The 20,081-nt window shown below is 48.9% G+C and overlaps 1 protein-coding gene across 2 annotated transcripts in view; it reads right to left on the bottom strand.

Moving 5' to 3' along the window:
* The window catches only part of LOC134425577 (vascular endothelial growth factor receptor kdr-like), a 132,445-nt gene that overhangs the window by 91,638 nt on the left and 20,726 nt on the right, over positions 1–20,081 (bottom strand). For both annotated transcript variants that reach the window (XM_063170306.1, XM_063170307.1), the window contains exon 2: positions 3,146–3,242. In XM_063170306.1, coding sequence (XP_063026376.1) covers positions 3,146–3,242 — 97 coding nt within the window. The remainder of the gene's footprint in view (positions 1–3,145; positions 3,243–20,081) is intronic.

Here is a 20,081-nt window from a genome sequence, read left to right as displayed (position 1 = left end):
GTGAAGGGCCTGAAACTAATCAGGTTACAAGTCTGGGAATATCTGCTCGGGACACATTTTTTCCAATTCCCCTTGTGGCAGCAGCCAGACCATCAAGCCAGGAGGGCAGAGGATGAGACATTTGCCCCAGCTGAACCCTTCTGTTGCTGGATCTCTGAGCACACCTCATGAAAAATGCAATTCCATGGAGTTCAGGACAAAAAGCAGGGCCTGGGTGTCACCTGCTGTGGGACCCAGAGCTCCCAGCTGATGTGAGTCACAGCTGGATGTGCTGGAAGCATCAGGGCATGGCAGCAGGAGCTCCTGGAGCTCCCTCTGAGGGCTCTGGGGATGGACCAGAGCTACCACACAGGCCTAGGAGATGAAGATGATGGTCTTTTTTGTAGCAAACTGGTTTTTAGTGTGGAAACTGGTGGGGTGGGGTTAATCTCCTGTGGATTTTCCTGGGGAAGAAGTTGGTGTGGGAGAGAGGGGGTTGTGTGTGTTGTGCTGGAGAGAGGGAGTTGGGAGTTGTGTGTGTGTTTGCACTCTTCCCGAGAACAGGGGGTTGGCTCTCCCTTCTCACTCAGAGAATTCCCACTGGCATTTGCTGGGCTGAGGAAGGAGTGAGACCCCCGGACTTCCCCAGCTCGGTGCTGCCAGGGAGAAATCCAGCCCAGACACGCTGACCCAGACTGAGATGGCAATGCCCAAAGTGTGACATTCCCAGTTAGCCAAGGACTCAGAGTTCCAGTGGCCTGCAGGGGTGCAATAGGTGCAGTCAGAGCCCGTTTGCCAGGACATCCAGTGACATTTCCACAAACATCCTCTTGGCCCTCGTTCCTGCCCGTCCCCCTGTCGCCTTCCTGGAGAGGAGGCGGACGTGGAGCCCTTGAGGTTATTCCCAGCACCAGACTGACGGGAGCACTGGAAAAGGGGGAATATCCTCTCTGCTGAGCAGCCTCGCCCTTGTTCTTGGATGTTCTGGTGGTTGGACAGCCCCACCCCACGTCAGAGCAGCTTCCCATTGTCCTTCCGAGCACCCAGAGCTCGGGTCCACCCTACCAACGTCACTGGTGACTCCAGGACTGGGATTGCTGGTCTGGAGTAGGGAACAGAGCCAGTTCACACGGACACAGCTCCCAGCACGTCACCGTGTCCCTGCCCCTCGTCACCCACACCCCTCTGGTGTCCATCCAAGCTCTGGTGGCTCTGCAGGGCAGCACTGGGAGTTCACACCTGTGCTTCCTTAAGTCTTTCTCCCCCAAAATCCATTATCCTGGTGGAAGGTGAAGCCTTTGGCTGTTGCTTTGGGGTTTTCACACATCTGCCAGAAGGGAGTGGCAGCAGCAGCTTTGGCTCCACTATCACAAACCAGGAAATCTTGGCCGAGAACCCCAAAAGCTCAGAGTTGAAGGGAGGATGGACATTGCCACAGACCTGCTGGGGCTGTGCCCCGTGCTGTGCCCCACACAGCCCAAATGCCCGTGGAAGCACAAAGAATTCCAGAGTTCCCTGGGCCAGGAGCTAACCCATGAACGTGGCAGAGGAGGCAGGAGGGCAGACATCCCCAGAGGGGCTGATCCAGCGACTCTTGCATTCAGAAACCACACTTTCCTTCTCTTCCCAGGTTTTGAATCATGTGAACCAAAGAGCTGAAGTGCTCCAGACCCTGGTCCCATGTTACACCCCATGCTCACATCCTTTTGTGTTTCTCAGACCTGTCATGGGGATTTCTTGCTTTGCATCCATAAAGCAATGTGGGACTGAAGTGCTCATAACTCTTTCAATTATTTATTGATTTGGTGATACGAGAAAAGTAGGGTGGTCCTCCAGATTAAAAAGGTGGGGGATGGAGAACTGCTGGGAAATGTTGATTTAATTGGCCTGGGGCACCCCAGGGACTTTGAGTCCATACAGGTTTTATGGAGTGCACCATTGAGATGTTAAAAGACTGCTCAGACTTTATTGCCATCATGTTTGCTGTTTGCCAAGCTAAAAATACCACTGGAAGGTTATTGTGACCTCGTAAGCCACATGGCAAGCTGGAGGGATTTGGAAAAAAGCTGTCTCACACTCCAGAAGACATCCCAAATTTACACAGTCTGAGCCCATTCACCTTTCACTATAACAAAGAATTAAATAGTCTGGGACAAAAATCAGAAGGGATGTGTCAGCGAAACCTAAAGCTTAGATTCATCTTCTCACTGCTTTTTTCCCCTGTTTTTAGTAACTTCTGTTGCAGGAAACCATCCAGGTAGTGGCGCCAGCCAAGGGAACCTTGCAAGAAGGTGTAAAATCCATTTGTGTGTGTGAGAGAGAATGAAATTGTGAGAGTTTGTGTTACCTTGGGCTTTTTTCCTACAACACTCTCAGAGAAAAACCTGAGAAATGTCCTCTGGCAGCAGTGAAGTGTAAAAATCCCACTCAGAACAAGTAACACCTCCATCCATCTCAGTCTGAGGCCTTTTGTGGGACCCAGCAGCTGCTGCGTGTTCTGGCACAGCAGAGTGCTCTGGGTTTGCTCCTTCCTCATGTGTCAGCTGTGTCCCTGTTCCCAGAGCATCCTCTCCCTGTCAGCACCAAAATCCTGCTGGTCCTTGCATGGCTGGTGGCGCACATTGTGCCATCACTGAGGCACTGCTGTGATTTACAGCAGCAACACTTTGGTCTTTCACAAATCCTGGTTAAATTTGATTTAAAGAACATGTTATGTTTAAACTGGCTGGGGCTTTGAATGTACACACAGTGACTGCTGCTTATTTAAGTGCCTGTGATGGGCTAGGTGGCAGTTCCTGGTGATCTCTGTTGTTTCCTAATAGACAGGGGGCAAAGAAGTGATTTTACCTGCAGAGGAGCTGAATCTGCCCCCATTTCAGAGAGGATTTCCAGCCATGTCCTCAAGCACAGCTCATCCCACTCCCACGAGCTCTCCCCTGTGCTGACTCAGGGTTTTGCTTGGGCCCCTGAGCAACACAACACAAAGAACTTGGCCAAGCTGACCCCAGACTCTGCTCCCTGCTCTGTCACAGCCCATCCAGCTCCCTCCACACAGCCCCAGCTCCCAGCTGGCCCAGCATCAGGCTCTGCTCTGTCCTGGAGCACTGCTGGGCCAAACCAATCAACACAAGGACAAAAATCCCGCGTTTTTTGGAGCAATCCTTACCAGCATTTTATTTTTAGGGTGTCTCCTGGTGAGATGACGATTTGGTCCTTGGAAATGCTCAGCTTTGGTTTCTGAAGAAGCTCTTCCTCAGCGAGACCTGACCCAAAAAAAGGGAAGAAACCATCATTAGTTTAGACGGGCTATTCAGTGGTGTCAAAGCAGCACAATGCACTCGAGACAAACTCTTTGTTTTGTAAATAGTTCCTAATTTGGGGGCCCACACAGTGCTGCATTTATGCTTGGCCAGGAGATGCCCTCAGTTTGTTTTTGTTTCCTTTATTCCTCTCTTTCTTTTCTGACACCAAGCACCTGCATTTGTGCCAGTAGTGTTTTGAGCCAGCTTTATTACTGAATTATTGCAGATTTAGGAGAACAGATCTGTGTCAAAAGGATTTTGCACACATATAAAAATGGAAGGAGTCAGGTCCTTGGAAGCAATTTGATGGGTGAGCTCATACATTACATTTTAATTAATGGGAGAAAACAATAATTCTGGGGAACAGCTCTGTGAAGCAGCTGTGATATTAAAGGCAAATTGAAGATCTGATGTTTCCCAAATGACCATTCCCAAATCCTGGATCTGAGCTGAACCCCAGGCTCTGTGGGCACTGTGGTTGGGATAATGCTCCCAGGGGAATCTGTGATTTTGTCAGGGCTCTGATGACCAGGGGCATTAATGACAGCAGTGACAAAGGTCTCTCTCATCATCTCCTGGCCCAGGAAATGTCTCCTGCCTGTGGAACTGTCCCCAGGGACAATCTGAGTGTTCTTCTACAATGAGACAATGTTCAGAAAGAGAAACTGAGAAGAACCAGAAGTGCAGGTTGGCCAGGCTGGTTGCTTTGTCCAAATTCAAAGTAACATAATCAAGGAGAGGAGAAACCAGGCTCTGATAAGGATCTCCACTTCCAAAGCTCTGACATTAAAGCTGTGTTTTCTTTCCCCTCCTGCTCTTCAGATTTCTCTCTTCTCCTGTGCCTCAAACTTGATAAGGCAAGTTTGAAATCCTGAAATCCTCCCTGGGCTCCCAGCACGGGCATTATTTGAAGCAGACAGGGAGATAACATATCTGGCAGAGAGAGAAACACTAGGCTTTAACTTTTCAACTGCACGAAGCAGTGATTTTCCTGCCCCCACCTCTCTGCTCTCATCTCTGAGCTGCTTGATTTCAGTAAATTGCTCTCTGCCTGGCATCAGCGTGGGCAGTGACTCACTCCCACTTTGGAGTCTCTGGCTTCTTCCAGGAGCTCTTGGAGCTCCTATCAGGAACTCAGCAGGTGCCAAATAACCTCATGGCACCACAGAGTCCTCCAGAGGGGATCCTGCCCGGACACCACGGTGCTGGACTGCCCTTGGAGCCCCTGACCCTCTCTACAGACCCTGGCTGAGACTTGGAACCAGTGCTGGCCACCAGAGACAGATCCAGCCCACTCCCCCTGTTCTGCCACTGCTGCTCCATCTCCAAGGTCCTTGGAGTCTGCCCAACCCCACCTCCCTCCAGTGGCTCTGTGGGACATTATTTAGCACCTCCAAGCTGCCATTGCATGGCACGCTGGGCGAGCAGAGCAGCTGGGGCCTCCAGCCTGCAGTTCCCATTTATTTGGGAAGCACTGCCATTCCTCAACACCCTCAGGATGGCACACACAGGGAGCAGCACCACATTGAGCTGAGAACCAACAGAAAAAGCCCCAAACTCTGCAGGAGGAGCCACTGCCAGGCAAGCCCATCCTTGCTCTTGGCTCCAAGGCCCCTCTGGTTTCCAGGCAGAGCCAGTTCCCACTGGGAATGGGCTGAGCTTGGCACAGGTTCTTTCATGGTGCTGAGGCATTTCACAGCTCCCTCAGACTGACTGTGCTGAGCTTTGCAAAAATGCTCCAGAATATGGCCAACAGCCTCCAATTTGTCTGTCAAATGCCATGAATTTGCCAGCTGAGGGGGGCTGGGGTCCCTGTAGCTCTCCCAGGACACTGCTCCTCCCAGGATCTGCTCTGGGCTGTTGATGCTGTGACTTCAGCCAGGACTTAGAAAATCCTGGGGTTTCAAACAAAATTTTTTCTCTCCTCTTGTGCCTTCAGTTGTTCTTAGGGCTTAGGGGGGGCTCAGCTGGTGCCTCTGGAGCTCTCATGAACAAGTGTGGCACTGTCAGAGGGTCTGGGGTCAGACCCTGAGCTCTGCTCTGACTGTAGAATCTTCAGGCTTTTACAACATTTGACACCATTCTTGCTAAGAGAAAGAAAAGTATTTTTCAATTATTCTGGTTTTGCTTCTGAGTTACTTCTTGCCCAAAGTTTATTTTGGCTTTGGGAGCTGAAGAACAGAATAAGCAAAGTGGAATTTCAGTGCTTTTCTACTCCACAGAGGACAGGAGGAGAATTCCTGTGCCACACACATCTGGTCTCTGCTGGCAGGTGACAGAGGGTTTATATAAACACAGCCTGTGCCCCTTCTGCCACACCACTGCTGAGTGGGCTGGGAAAAGAACATTTTGAGGGCAAAACAGAGGGAGTTGTAAGGGCAAGGTCAGGCTGTGCTAGGGCAGAACACCTAATGCCAAACTGGCAGAGTGAGACCTCACAATATCCCTAACATCCCCTGGCCCCTTTAGAGCTAGACTTGACTTTTAGGAGGCAAAGCCCCAGGGCGTGTTGGATGAGGAGGATGGATCTGCTCCACTTTCATATTTGTTCTCTCTGTCTGAGGAGATTCATGCCTTCATGAAGGTGTTAGGATGCTGCAAGGGAGAATCAAGCACATTCCTGGCAGTGCACCCCCTCTTTTCCACAGCCCTGCTCCCCAGCCTTTGTCCCTAAAGCCAGGACCCACAGCCTGCCCTGGGTGGGGAGGCAGACCTGCTGGGCTGGGTCCTGCTGCAGCTGAAGTGCTCTGATTGCACTGCTCAGATTCCAATGCCCAGGCTAAGAGAACATTGTCCTCTCCTCCCTGATAAATAAGTTTGGTCCTGCTCTAGGGCTACAAGGGACATAAAATTAAAAGCGAGCCATCATTACTGTGTCATGACCATGGCAAAACTCCTTGTGAGAGCCACAAGAGTCCTGGGTGCCACAGCTGTCCCTGCCATCCCCTGTGCAGCTGACCCTGCTCTGGGTGTGCTCCTGGTGCACATCCTTTCCTAGATGCCCTGGCATGGTTTGGGATGAGGTGCTGGAGTGACAATCCTGCAGGTCTGGCAGAGGCTCTGCCTCCTTCAGAGCCACAAAGGGGTCTCAGCAGCACAAAGGGGTCTCAGCAGCACAAAGGGGTCTCAGCAGCACATCCCCTGTGTGAGCCAGGGGGGAAGGACAGGCTGCTCAGGGGAGGGACACCTCTGCTCAGGCTCCTCACTCCCTGCCCTGCCTTGGCTGCTGCCAGCACACATTGGCACCAGCAAGACAAGAGCAGCACCTCCAGCCTGGAGATGCCCCTGGAAAGAGCCCAGGTTGTCAGGACCCAGGACATCCCTCTGGCTTTCATAAGCAGCCCAGACCCCTGCCAGGGGGCTCAGAAACCCTGGCACAGAGCCCAAAATCCCCCTGTGGGTTTGATTATAACCCATGGAGCAAGTTACCAACCTTAGATGAAGATCAGCAAAGCCACAACAGTTTAAGTAGAATAATAGCAAATTTATCACAAGATGAAAAAGTAGATTTTGGGGTTTTTTGTATGGGGGTTCAGGAGGCAAGATGGAGGGATCTGGGTGTGTCCAGCCTTTCTCCTTCTTCTTCTTGGCCTCCATCTTCTGCTGTGATGGTGGCACTTTTGGATTGGTTTAGAGTAGAAGCTCACTGTCTAACACAGGTGATGGGTATTGGAAAGTAACTGTAAACATTGTAGATGTAGTTTTCAGTATAAAGACATAACACTGCCCTGGGGGCAGGCAGAGTGCCTGGAACTGTCCTGCTGGACAGACCTCAGCAGGGCAGGAGAAAGAATTTTACAGATAAGAAACAATAAACAACCTTGAGAGCGAGAAATGAAGAGCCCTGACCCTTCCTCAAGCACCAGGCTGGGAAAAGAGACTTTGGAACTCTTCTCAGAGTCACTGTGACCAGCTAGAGATCCCAACACAGGTGAGGACAGGGCCTCTGCCCAGAGCCTCACTGCACCATTTCTGATCTGGGAGTTCATTCCTACCTCCAGTTCAGGCTTTAACATTCTGCTCTCGGCGCTGAAAACCGCAAACACAGCACAACCACAAATCCTCGGGAGCCAAATGTGAAAGGTTGACTGATACATTATCCAGGGGAGAAAAATATATTGAAAACTGCTTTTCCTGGGATAATCTGATTTTGCAGCAGGGCCAACATTAAACACGGGAGGCTCCCCAGGCAGAGGGTAATGGGTGACCTCCCTCACCTCTCTGTCAGATGGTTTCCAACTCCATCTCACTTGGCACAGGGAGATCCCTCCCACGCACAGCCTGATGCTCCATACTGGGCCCAGCAGTGAGCGTGGATAAAAAGCATTTTTAATCTCTGTTCTTAATTGTAACAGCCTTCCTCTAGGCATTCTCTGGGCACTGCAGCTCTGCCTGGCACAGCCCTCACAGATGGTTGTGAGCCTGGCTGTGCCTGGGTGGGGCTCAGTGACAGCTCAATGTGATCCCTGATTAAGGATGTGGGGATCCCTTTTGACCACGGGGAGAACTGGGGGAGCAGAGCCCACAGAGCCTTTCCTTCAGATGGCAAGGAAATCACAGAGAGGGCTGTGCTGGCAGCAAAATGAGGCAGGTTAGGGCAGGGATGGCGTGAGGGTTTGGGCACACAGACAGCTTTGTGCACATGGGTGAGCTCCATGGACTCCTCACGATGTGAAGGCACTCCTGTGCAGAGAGCTGGGCCCAGGGCACCTCAGGGCCCCTTGGAAGTCAGAGTTTGGAGCTGATTTGAATCGGGGAAGGAGGGTGACAGTACAGGAAAAGATGAAGGGTTTAAAACTTCACTGACAAATTATTATCCTCAAAAGACACATGGAGAATTGAGAGAGCAAACAACCTGACCCAAAGCAGCCCCCTGAGCACAGGAAATGGTAGAGAGGCACTCAAACCACAGTAGGGCTAGAGGGGAAGTTTTCCCCAAGCACTTCTGACCCACAGCTGCATTCCCCATCATGGGGGCCTTTGCCCTCTGCATTGCCTCAGCGTTTAAAATCTGTTTTGCCATTGCTGAGGATGCTCCTGTGAGCTGTGCTTGCCTGGCAGAGACTGGACCAGAAGCTCCAGGAACCCTCAGGAACACTGGGGCTGTCCACACACCACACCCTGCCCTGTGAGCAGTGAGAGGTGACACCAGTGACAGGGGGGTGCAGAGGCAGAGCTGTCCCCTGCCCTCCTCCCAGGAAAACCTGGGCAGGGCAGACCCTCCAAACCCTGCTGCAGAAATGACTCCCAGGAAAGGACAATGCTCTCCCCTCCCAGCTGCACACCTGGAAATGAGCAGGTGTCCCTTTCAAAGGGCATTTTCATGCTTGTGTCCCCAAGGAAATCTATTTTTGCTGGAATTGGAGAGCTCAGGGATTCACTGAAAAGCCACGTGTGTTTAAACCAATGGCCTGTAATCATCTTAGGATTTATTTCAAGGTTACCCCCATGAAAAGGGAAGGCACCACAGCACTGCCAGCATTATTGGATCACAAGCCTTGCAATATTTGGTGTTTTTATTAAGTCTTCAGCTCCTGGAATCAGCTTTCATTTGTTACACTCAAGTGGTTTTCTATTATTTTTAAAGGTTTAAAAAGACAGTAGCAAATAACTAAAGAGACTCATCTCCACCCCTCTTTTTGTTGTGAATTTGAACGTAGGATTTTTGATTCTCCTCGACTTTAATGAAATGTTTTGTGCTCTCTATGCACAATGCAAGATCTTCTAAATGAAATGTTATTGCTGCCATTGACTTTCCCAGCAGAGGGGAAGGGAGGCTCTTGTGGGGAAGGTCTTGGCTGTAAGTCAGAGACAAAAATCTCAAGTTTTGTCTTTTCTGCTGGCTGCTGAGTTCTGTACTGGGGCACTGATGGGAACTGAGTCAATGAAGAGGGCAAAGGCCCCCATGAGGGGCTGCAGGTGGGGAATGTGTGGGTCAGGACTGCTTGGGGAAAACTTCCCCTCTAGACCTAGTGTGGTTTGAGTGCCTGTCTCCCATTTCCCGTGCTCAGGGGGCTGCTTTGGGTCAGGTTATTTGCTCTCTCAATTCTCCATGTGTCTTTTGAGGATAATAATTTGTCAGTGAAGTTTTAAAGCCTTCATCTTTTCCTGTGCATCTCCACTGTGCTAAACCACTTTTCCTAGAGGAGGAGGAGGTGAGAAGGGTTTCAGCCTCTCACCATCTCTGTCCAGGACTCTCTCCCTTGCCTGCTATTCCAGCTGAACTATTTATAAGGAAAACGGTTCATCAGCTTTTAAAGATTTTCTATTTCCTTTGTTTGTTTGAGGGGAATGGTTACTAGAAGCCTCTCTTCCTGTGGTTTTCCATGTCAAAATAACCAGGAGTCCCCCAGGGTGGCTCTGCTGTGGGTGGGCACAGAGCTGAGAAGCTCCAGGCCGGAGCCAAAGCTTCCCTTCCTACAGAAGCTGAAGAAGTTCATCCAGAATTAAATTAGCAATCACAAACTCATCAGGAGACATGGCAAAGGTTCCTTCAGGATATTCAAATGCAAGTGTTAACCCAAGAGTACCTCTGGCAAAGCAACAGGATTCCTGTTCCCATTGATTTTCCCAGCCAGGGAAGGCAGGATTTGCTCAGCTGAGTCATGAGAGAGGGGAGCAGTTCCCAGCCATTCCTCTGTGCCTGCTGCAAATGGAAGTTGTGTGTGGCTCAGCCAGAGGCAGCAGTTGGGGTGTAAATGATCCAAAGTGACAACAACGAAAAATTAAATCATTACTCTGGAGCAGGGAGACGTCAACAACAGCGCAGTAAAAACAACTGCTAAGTGGAGAAAGTGTTTGCAGATAAGATAAGGCTTTGGCCCAGCTTTTGGGATTTGTTCCTACAAGGCTTTTCCTCAGCCACAGATGCATCAGCATTTCCTGCTGAGGTGGCACAGGGTCGCCCTGGTTTCCTCCTGCAATCAGCAAGGCCACCTGATTGCTCTGGGTGCTGACACACAAACCCTGTGACCTCTCTGCAACCCAAACATCACCTTTGGGGCTCACCTGCACCTGCTGCAAGGCAGCCCCTGGAGTTGCAATGCCATGGCCTTTCCTGGCTGGCTGTGACCTGGATCACTGGATCAGCTGCAGATTTATGGGAAGGGGTCACAGAAAGCAGCTCCAGGTCAAAATTGTTTGGTCTTGGGCAGTGGCAGCTCATTAATCAGGGCCATTGTTTCCCTCTGACACCACAGAGAGTCCCAAGGAGTGCCAGGGATGTCACCAGCCCGTGCTGCTGCTGAGCTGGGGACTGAGGGGACATGTCCTCACTTTGGGACTGGCTGATAAGCCAGGAACTCAGACCTACGTGGAAAATAAACATGAAATCTGGGAAAGGAGGTGGCAACATCTGCAATCATCTGCCAGGCACTCAAGCACAATTTGAAGTATTTAGGAAATGTGGTAATCTCATGTTGATGGAAAAAAGGCTGGGAATGTTGTTATTTCTTGATCCAAATTATGGCAATTCCTCTGGGAAAGAGAGGACCTGGCACATCTCCATGATTAGGAAATATGCAGACCCAGTGGGAACAAGATGCACAAAAAAGGAGCCCTAAAGACTCTAGGGGGAAACAAAAAAAATCCAAAAATGTGAGGTATGAAGCTGTCTTTGCCTCTCCCCCCAGCGTGGTCTCCTGAGAAAAGCTGCAGGGCTGCAGATCAGTGTTTCCAATGATTCCCAGACAGGATTACTTCATCAGCGCTCCAGACATAGCTTTCCTTCCTCCTCTGGCCATCTCCAGGACAGGGCACATTCCTCAGGCCAAGCTGGGGGTCAGAGGAGTGAGGGCACCCAGGGGCTGTGGGATGAGCCCTCAGGAAAGGGGAGCAGCCCTGGCCAGAGCTGGACACAGCTCTCTGTGCTCCCCCTGCCCACCCCAGCTCTTCACCTCCTCCCACGGGGCTCAGGGAGCACTTCCTGCACTCCAGAGCCATTCCAGCATTTCTCTGGAAGTGAACACAGCCAGGATTTCTTCCCTGTCTCCAGAGCACTGGGTAGGAAAACAGGAAAGTGGAAGGATTGCTCAGAAGGGGGAGTGGAAGGACAGCACCAATTTCTGCTCCCTGGGACAGGGACAGGACCCAGGGAATGGCTGGAGCTGTGCCAGGGCAGGTTTAGGTTTGAGATCAGGAAAGTTCTTCCCCCCAGAGGGTGCTGGCACTGCCCAGGGAATGGGCACAGCCCCGAGGCTGCCAGAGCTGCAGGAGAGTTTGGTCAATCAGGGTGCGATTGTTGGGGGGTCTGTAGCTCAAACTGGATGATCCTTGTGGGTCCCTTCCATCTCAGGATATTCTGTGATCTCTCTCTGCCTCCTCTGGGCTCTTTCCAGGCTGCCCTGTGTCCCTGTGCCATCTCAGCATTGTCCCCCCAGGTGAGCTCCTGGTGGTTTATGTGAGTATGGATGGAGAGAGCTGGAGGCTTTTATGGTTTGTCAGCCCAACTGTTCCTCACAATTACAAGCTGTGGTTCCAGCTTGTCCAAACCCTGCACTGAGCTGCCTTTAATCTAATCAGAACCCCTCTCTGCAGGCAATTTGTATGTGGTGAGTAGTTACTGTGGATGCTAAGGAAGGAGCACTTTAAAACACTTCTAGTTTAATTACTTTGTTATATTGAGGAGTATCATCAGATCTGCTCATTTAGCAAAGGTGACAGGTGAAGCTGAGGAGTCATCAGCTGTAATTCATGGGCTTCATGTGTGCAGCACTAAACACTGCTCACTCACATCAATGGGATTGGATTTGGCACCTCTCGAAATTTCTCTCCAACTTATTTGTTTTGTACAGCTGCAAATAATGAAAGCAATTGTTGGGCTGACTCAGTTCCAAGAACTATTCCCCAACCTACTCATGTACACAGAGAGGATCAGTCAGTCTTGAAATCCATCCTGAGATGAGCCAGCTCCTCCCATGCAAAAACAAGCAGTAAATCTCTATGGATTCACCAGTGATTTCCCTCCTGGTCCTACCCAGTTTCACTCTTTACACTGGACTTTTTAGCCTGGAATAAAGGGCTTGCCTACACTTTGGTAAGATGCCTACACTCCAGGGTGGATGTTTTGTTGAGGAGAGTAGACTTCTTAAAAGTTAGAGCTGTAGTAGAGAAGTTTTCAACAGGTTTTCTATACACTTTTATACCTTCTTTATAATTTCTTTTTGAAATGACAAGAAATCAGATTTAAAAAAACACCAACCCTTCCTTTTCTGTGTGGCTATGATAAGTTAATAAGTTAATATTAATTTTTTCCTTATTAATCAGTTATTGGCAGGCTGGAAATCTCTGTGGTGGTTCCTTTACTGTGGTGGCACTTCCCAAAGAAGGGGACAAGGTGCACCAGGAGTGATGAACTGCAGGTGGGACACAGAGAGATTTGAGGCAGGTTTTGTCTCTCTGAGGATAAGAAACTGCCTTATTTCAGTGTTTAGGGGCAATGCAGTAACCCTTATTTCAGTGTTTAGGGGCAATGCCATAACCCTCAGTGTTCAGGGGCAATGCAATAACCCAGGCAGGCATCAGCTCCTAACTGAGCCCAGCTGCCAGCAGAGGTCAGGATTGAAACTGGCACCAGAAAATGTAAAGGAGGGATTTCCCTGAGGTTTCCATGCAAGCTGCTGTCAGTGGGGAACTGAAATTTTTGCCAGAGTTCAATGCAACAGTTGGTTTCCCATGTGTGGAGAATCTGCCCTGGTTGTGGAGAGTTGACCCAGTCCCTGACATCTTCAATCAGGACACAACTTCAAGAGTAATTTAAGGCATTCAGACTCGGTTTAGGACCACAGCTTTGAGGCTTGAAAAGTAACACTCCTATAAATTCACAGCAAACAGATGCAAATGAACTTTTCTCAGGTTAAAGAGGTTGGTAAATGAAGTTTCACTGGGCCACAGCACACAAATTAAAGCCCTGCCCAGCATGAACTCCACATGAAGTCCCACTTGAGGGGTGCTAACTTTGAACTTCACCTGGCCTGGCTATTTTAGCTCTTAGGACATTCATTTCCAGAGCAATTTTCCATGTAACATGAGGCAATAGCAGAAAGTGAAACAGTATTTCCAAATATCCAGTCAACTAAATCATTGTCCTGTGTGTCAGCTTCTCCTTTGATAATAAAATATGATGGTAATTCATCCTAAGACCAAGGCTTTGGGAAACTGTAACATGGATCCCCTGGAGAGACATTAAAATGGCCAGAGGAGAAGAGAGAGAAGTTACAAAATCCCTGACACCGTGGTTTAGCAAAGTGTGTGTTTCTTTGAAAGCATTTTTTGGTCTTTTTTGCCAGCACTCAGCCTCTGCCTGGATGTATCAGATCAGAAGGATGCTCACTCATATCCCTCCTGCACTGTCTGCAGACTAAATCTATGATTCCCAAATTTTCTTCTTGTTCCATCATGAGAGTGTTGGAAACCCTGTACCTTATCCTCAAACCCTGGACTGAATGAGCTTTATAAGACCTGGAAAAATAAAATTTAAGCCCAACAGATGGGAATCATCAGGAATGGCTCATAAGTGGGCCTTTAGGTGCTACAATAATAAAACTGCTGGAAATGGGAGTGGTTATCAGGAGAGGTGGGAATCATGGCAGGTCTGATACCAAGGGCAATCATTTATCTGGTCCTTCTGTTGGCAAGAGTCTGGGGAGAGGAAAGGAAACCTTCCCAAGGCTGTTCCATCAGCCTGTGTAACTCACCTCCCAAAGGAAGCAGAGATGCCAGCTCTATCTTTAGGAATATTTAGAATTAGAGGAGATAAAGTGCTGGGAGATGTCCTTCAGGAAACAGTTACTGGTGCTCCACATGGAACAATCTCTGAGAGCCCCAGCTGCCACATTTGGGGATTCTCTGCTGTCCTGCTGAGTGGCCAAGCAGGGCCTGCCTCGAGGCACAGGACCCTTCCCTTTCCAAACTTCTTTGGTGCTCCCTCAAAGGCAGAGTGGAAATCTCAACTCTGGACTCTGAAGTGTCCCCAGAGCAGACCTCAGAGAGGACTGGGGATGTTTTCCGAGAAAGGCAAGAGCTGACAGAGGAATTTGGGTGAAGTTTTGCTGGATGACGAGAGGGTGGATTGCAAAGCAACCTCTGACCGTGCTCCAGGGCTAAATCCAACTTGCCTTCAAGGAACATGACTGCCCAGGGAACACCAAATAATTATGGGAAAGCTGCTCAGAGAGACCCCAGCTTTCCTCAGGCCACATTCCCCAAGGTTTCCTGCTTAGAGCCTTGCTGGTGTGAGTCCAGCAGTGATCTCTGCTCCCTGGAGATGCTGCTGTGTCCCATAGGCAGCACCACACAAACCCTGGTGGAACCTGGGCAATCCCCATTCTCAGGCCTTTTTTCCTGCTCTCCATCTCTTTCCTCATCCCCAGCCCTCCTTTCTAAGAAAAAAAATGAGCCTGCATGGAAAGGCTTCTTTGTAAAGAACATCTGTGTCCTCCTGTGTGATGAATCACTGACCTGCAGAAGGAGCAGGCCAGGGGAAGGCCACGAGAGGGATGGAGCTGAAATCAGAGCAGGGAAGGTGGATGGGCAGGGTGAAGCAGAACAAAGGCCCACCCCTGTTAGCATTGTTGGACCATTTCTCCTTGAGCTATAAATCCAGAAGCAAATGAGGCAGAGCCTCCTGAGGTCAAGTCAGTTGATGTGCCACACTAAACAGAGATGGATTTGAGCAAATACAGGGGCTGGACGTGTCAGGAACATGTGAATGCTCAGTGTCAGTAAAAGCTGCTCGGTGGGTAATTACTTTGTTTTCTCAGTTTCTGAGCTCTACCCATTAAGAAGCAATGGGCTAAAGCTGACTTTGGACTTGATGCAGAATCTGTTTTCGATCAGCTCCGTGTTCCACTTCTGTCGGCTTTGTGTGCCTGTCTCAGGAGGTTTTCCCTTTTTTTCTGGTTTGTTTTGAAGGATAGCAGGTTGCTATTTTGGGAGACAAGATAAAAGCTGTTTGCTGAGATGGGGAGAGGGAACCTAACCATCTCCTTAAAACCAAGCCCAGTTTCAGTTACATTTCCACAGCCCCGGGCGAGATTTTGTTGCCCTGTGCCTGCAGCCTCCCCGGCCAGCTGGGCCTAACTAGGTCTGGTTTCCTCACTGGTTTGCATTAAGCTGGAAAGTACCAATTGGGCCCAGGGAACTGGCTGCAAATCATTTGGTGAAATCCTTCTTAATGACAAACTCCGTCAGGCCGTGGAGCAGGGCTTCAATCACTTCCTCAGCCTCCGCCGCACTCCTACCCTGACGTGACCCCAACTTCTCCCCTGTTTGTGAGGCTTCTCCACAGCTGTGACATAATGTTTTTGATGGCAGCCTTTGGAGGAATTCTGCTCGTGGCAAAGGAGGAATCTGCTTCGAATTAGCACTGCTCATATTTATCAAGTCTGCATAGCATGGCTGCCTGTTGACAAAAATCCCTTCTCCTGTCCCCCGCAGGTTCCCACATGAGCTCGCTTCACTCACAAAGGTTTGGTGCTAAAGCATTTTTGGTGTCTGGGAGCAGCCCAGAGAAGGGGCAGCAGGTGGGTGACAGTCCAGGTGTGATGCCCAGAGCCAGGCTGTGTTTTTAGTGCCAGATCCTGCCTTTTGGGTGGATTTGTGGGTGCCCAGACACTTCCAGGACTCCTCTGCCGTGCCTGGAGCCATTCCCTCTCTAACAGGTTGGTTGAGTTGCAGCACATCAGTTCCTCATCTGGAAAAACTGTGGCTCAGGGAGGGGGGTTGCACAGTGACCTGGAAACAGCAGATTTGCTTTGTGGGATCCTGATTTTAAAGGTGCTTTAGTGCAGCTGCTTCCAAGAAAAGCAAACATTGCCAGGTACCGGGAGCAGCCCCGGGTCACATTAAAGCCACCTACGCCACTCGGCCAGAGCTGGGCAGGAAATTCTTCTCTCTTCATGTCTAAATATTTAAGGCCTATTTATTTATTTTAATTCCTCTTGTGCATAGGGATAAAAACACAAATCCTTCAAAGGTTTTTCTTATTATGGAAAGCAGCAACAGAAAAAGACTCGTCTAAAAATAGCTGGGTATTTAGGGCAGCCCCCGGTAGTGGGAGACAGATCCAGAGCCCAGATTCCACCAAGGAACGTGGTGTCCCCTGCATCCCACACTTCCATCCCAACAACAAGGTCATGGCATCGCTGGGATGGGACCAGAAACACCTTCCTGGCTGGAGAAGGTTTCCTGGAAAACTGCTTCTAATCCAGCCACTTTCCATGCAGGATTTTGCCACAGCGTAATTTCCTAATTAAAAGCTTTTTTTTCTTTTTTTTCTTATGAAACCTCAAACTGGTTCTGTTTTTAATATTGATTTCAAAGCAGAAACAACCACACCACTGTTTGCTTTTCCTAAAAATCTCACCTCTTCATCCCAAAAGTTTCTTGCAGTTCCTATAGACAGACAAAATTCACAGTTGCCCTTTGAACAGTAAAATTCATTTGGATGCTGGGTAGTTAACAAAATCAACAAACATGACTCTAAAAGTAATTAAATGAGGAGGGTTTGGAGCTCTGTCCTGCCTGTCTCTCGCAGAGGATCCAAAGGCCTGGTAAGGAATACAGAACTATATGGAAATGACTAAGAAAAAAGGGAATGATGAAAGTTCAGTGAGCACTGAATGAAAGCAAAATGAAAACTGGATGTCACCAAGAAAGAAAAATGTCACCATTTGAATTCAGGAGGAGAAAAGCACCAAGGTGAGAGATGAAAGAATAATGCAAATCCATGCAGGCAATTAAATTAAAAAGGTTCCTTCCATCCTGATTCCACGCATACAGCCTTGATTTGCTGCACTCAGAATTCAGAGAACTAATCCCAGAAATGAAATCCAGATCTGAGACCCTGCAGAATAAACAAACAGCTTATCAAGCTAGAGCCAGCCTTTGCTGGGGTTCCTCTTTCAGAGTTCTGCTCCCTCTTGTCTTGGTTAATCACTAAAACTTTTGGTGCTGCCCATGAATTTTGGCCTGGCAGAGGTGACCTGTGCCTCTCAGGGGTTTCTGCATGTGCTGAAGGAACCAGCAGGTTCCTGGTGCCCCTTGCTGATCACAGGGGTGTTTGTGAGGTGTGGCAGGGCAGGAGGGGGAAGATCACCCTGCAGGCAGACAGAATCGCTAGAAAAGCACATTAAAATGGGTTTGAATTTTCCCTGGGTGCACCAGAGGTTCCAGAGGTGCCTGGATCTGCATGGCCAGGCCAAGCCAAGCCTAGCCTCTGGCACAGCCAACAACAAGCAACACTTGGAGCCACAGGAACAACTCTTGGGTTCCAGCTGGAAAGGGAGCCTCAGCATTTTGTTGCACTCTTAAGCTATCAAAATGTTTATACCAATTGAAAACAGGCTCTTGGGGGAGAGTAAAAAAACAGGGATGAATTTTCAGGCTGAAACCTCAGCTGCCAAATTGTAAAACCCTTGGCTGGAAGGTCTCAGGGTAGAAAGGACTGTGCAGCATTAACTGCATAGCAGTGGCTCAAACAGGAGCCATCAGAATAAAGAGAGCCTTCAGGAAAATTGTGAGGCATTTCTTCTGGGCTCTAGAGCAAGGTCAAAGCATGGAAGCAGCTTTGGGAGGAGAAAAACACTGCTGGAGAGTAAAAGGAGCTGTGGATCAAGCCCCAGTCCTGCAAAGCTTGTTCACAGGAGCTGCTGTGCTGACACGAACATCTGAGCAGGGGGAAGAGTCCTCTGAGGCCAGGCAGAGGCAGCAGGGAGAGATCCTGACATGGGGAAATGGCTCTGAAATTAAGGGAAATTTCCACCACAATGGCACTGAAATTAAGGGAAGTTTCCCTCACAGCGGTACTCAAATTATGGAAAGTTTCCCTTGCGATGGCACTGAAATTAAGGGAAGTTTCCCCCACAATGGCACCAAAATTAAGGGAAGTTTCCCTTGCAATGGCACTGAAATTAAGGGAAGTTTCCCCCACAGTGGCACTGACATGAAGGGAAGTTTCCCTCACAGTGGCAATGAAATTAAGAAAAGCTTCCCTTGCAATAGCATTGAAATTAAGAAAAGTTTCCCTTGCAATGGCTCTGAAATTAAGGGATGTTTCCCTTGTAATGGCTCTGAAATTAAGGGACAGTTTGCTCCATGGTGGCACTGAAATTAAGTGATGTTTCCCCCACAGTGGCACCAAAATTAAGGAAAGTTTCCCTTGCAATGGCACTGAAATTAAGGGAAGTTTCCCTCACAGTGGCATTGAAATTAAGGGTTGTTTCCTCCACAATGGCACCAAAATTAAGGAAAGTTTCCCTTGCAATGCCATTGAAATTAAAGGATGTTTCCTCCACAATGACACTGAAATTAAGTGATGTTTCCCTCACAATGGCACCAAAATTAAGGAAAGTTTCCCTTGCAATGGCACTGAAATTAAGGGAAGTTTCCCCCACAATGGCACCAAAATTAAGGAAAGTTTCCCTTACAGCGGCAATGAAATTAAGGGAAGTTTCCCTTGCAATGGCACTGAAATTAAGGGATGTTTTCCCCACAATGGCACTGAAATTAAGGGATGTTTCATCCATAATGGCACTGAAGTTCAAGAACAATTTCCCCTGTGATGAAACAGAAACTCTCCCCTGCTCACATCACCACAGGAGGAAGGACAGCAGATAACTTTTTGTATTCTTAATTCAGTTGAGCTGTTTTAAAACTATGAGTCCCTTAACTCAGTATTAGACCTGTTTAGCTTCTTACAAATCTTTATAAAAACGGTTCTGCTTGTTCATTTTTCAGTGTTGTTTATCCTTTAGCCATGAAAATACAGTTTATCTGGTGAGATTTCATTGATTGTACCAGGATATCAGAAAAGCAGGAATTTGTAGTGATCCTGAAGTGGCAGAAGTGCCAACATTTGGGTGAGATTCCAGCCTGGTTCCCATCATTCCACTCCTGAGCAAGGACAGATTTTCCCCTGCCATCCCCAAACTCCCACAGCAGTGACAGCCCTGAGTTAACAATGCTGAGCATGACCTGTTTACTGTTTGGAAATGAGTAATTCTCTGCATGATTCATCTCTCTCTGTCTTTGTTGTTCCTCAGAGCAGCCATAGAGGAATTTTAGCTGTGGTATTTGATTCCTGCAGCCAACAGGGCAACTTTCTCTTTTCCCCGGTTTCCAGGAGAATGTGGGTGGGTTGGTAAGGAGGCACAGAGAAAGAAGGAAAATTTGGCATTTTTCCTTGGAATTCTCCAGTTCTGAGCTTGATTAGAGCTCTCCTTGTGCTCTGTAGGGACTCCAACCCCCTTGACACCCTCTCTCAAGCCAGTGGGATGCAGTGGGGGCAGAACACAGCCAGGATTTCAACCTCTCCAGCCCTCCCTGGGGTTTTATTCACCAGTGGAACCAGATCCTCACAGCTCATCCAAACTGCATCTTGAGCTGGAGGCTGCAGTGTGACCTCACTGACATTCCCATTTTCCAGATGGGATTCCCCACTCTGATCCTGTGCTGACACAAGGTCCCATTGTAGATGAAAGGGAAAATAACTCAGATATCTACACTCAAGCAGAAGGCAATGCAAAGCTCATGTAGGACCCTGCCCTTTACAAACTCCTGCAAAATGCTAATTTCTCTGTTCCACTGCTGATCTCTAAATGAATGTTTGTTGTTGAAGACCTGAATGCTGAGGATTTGGAGAACTGTAATGTGCAAATCTTTCCCTTTCTCATTAAGCCTGGCTGTAGCTGGGAGATTTGGGATCTGCAGCCTCTGCTGACCCCCCCAGCCACAGGAATAGGGAGGGAAGGAAATCCAAATATAAAATCAGCTCAATGTTCTTGTCTCCCTCAGCACAGGAGT

This window comes from Melospiza melodia, chromosome 16 (genome assembly GCF_035770615.1).
Source record: "Melospiza melodia melodia isolate bMelMel2 chromosome 16, bMelMel2.pri, whole genome shotgun sequence".
Taxonomy (NCBI): domain Eukaryota; kingdom Metazoa; phylum Chordata; class Aves; order Passeriformes; family Passerellidae; genus Melospiza; species Melospiza melodia.
This window is presented reverse-complemented; position numbering and strand designations above follow the sequence as displayed.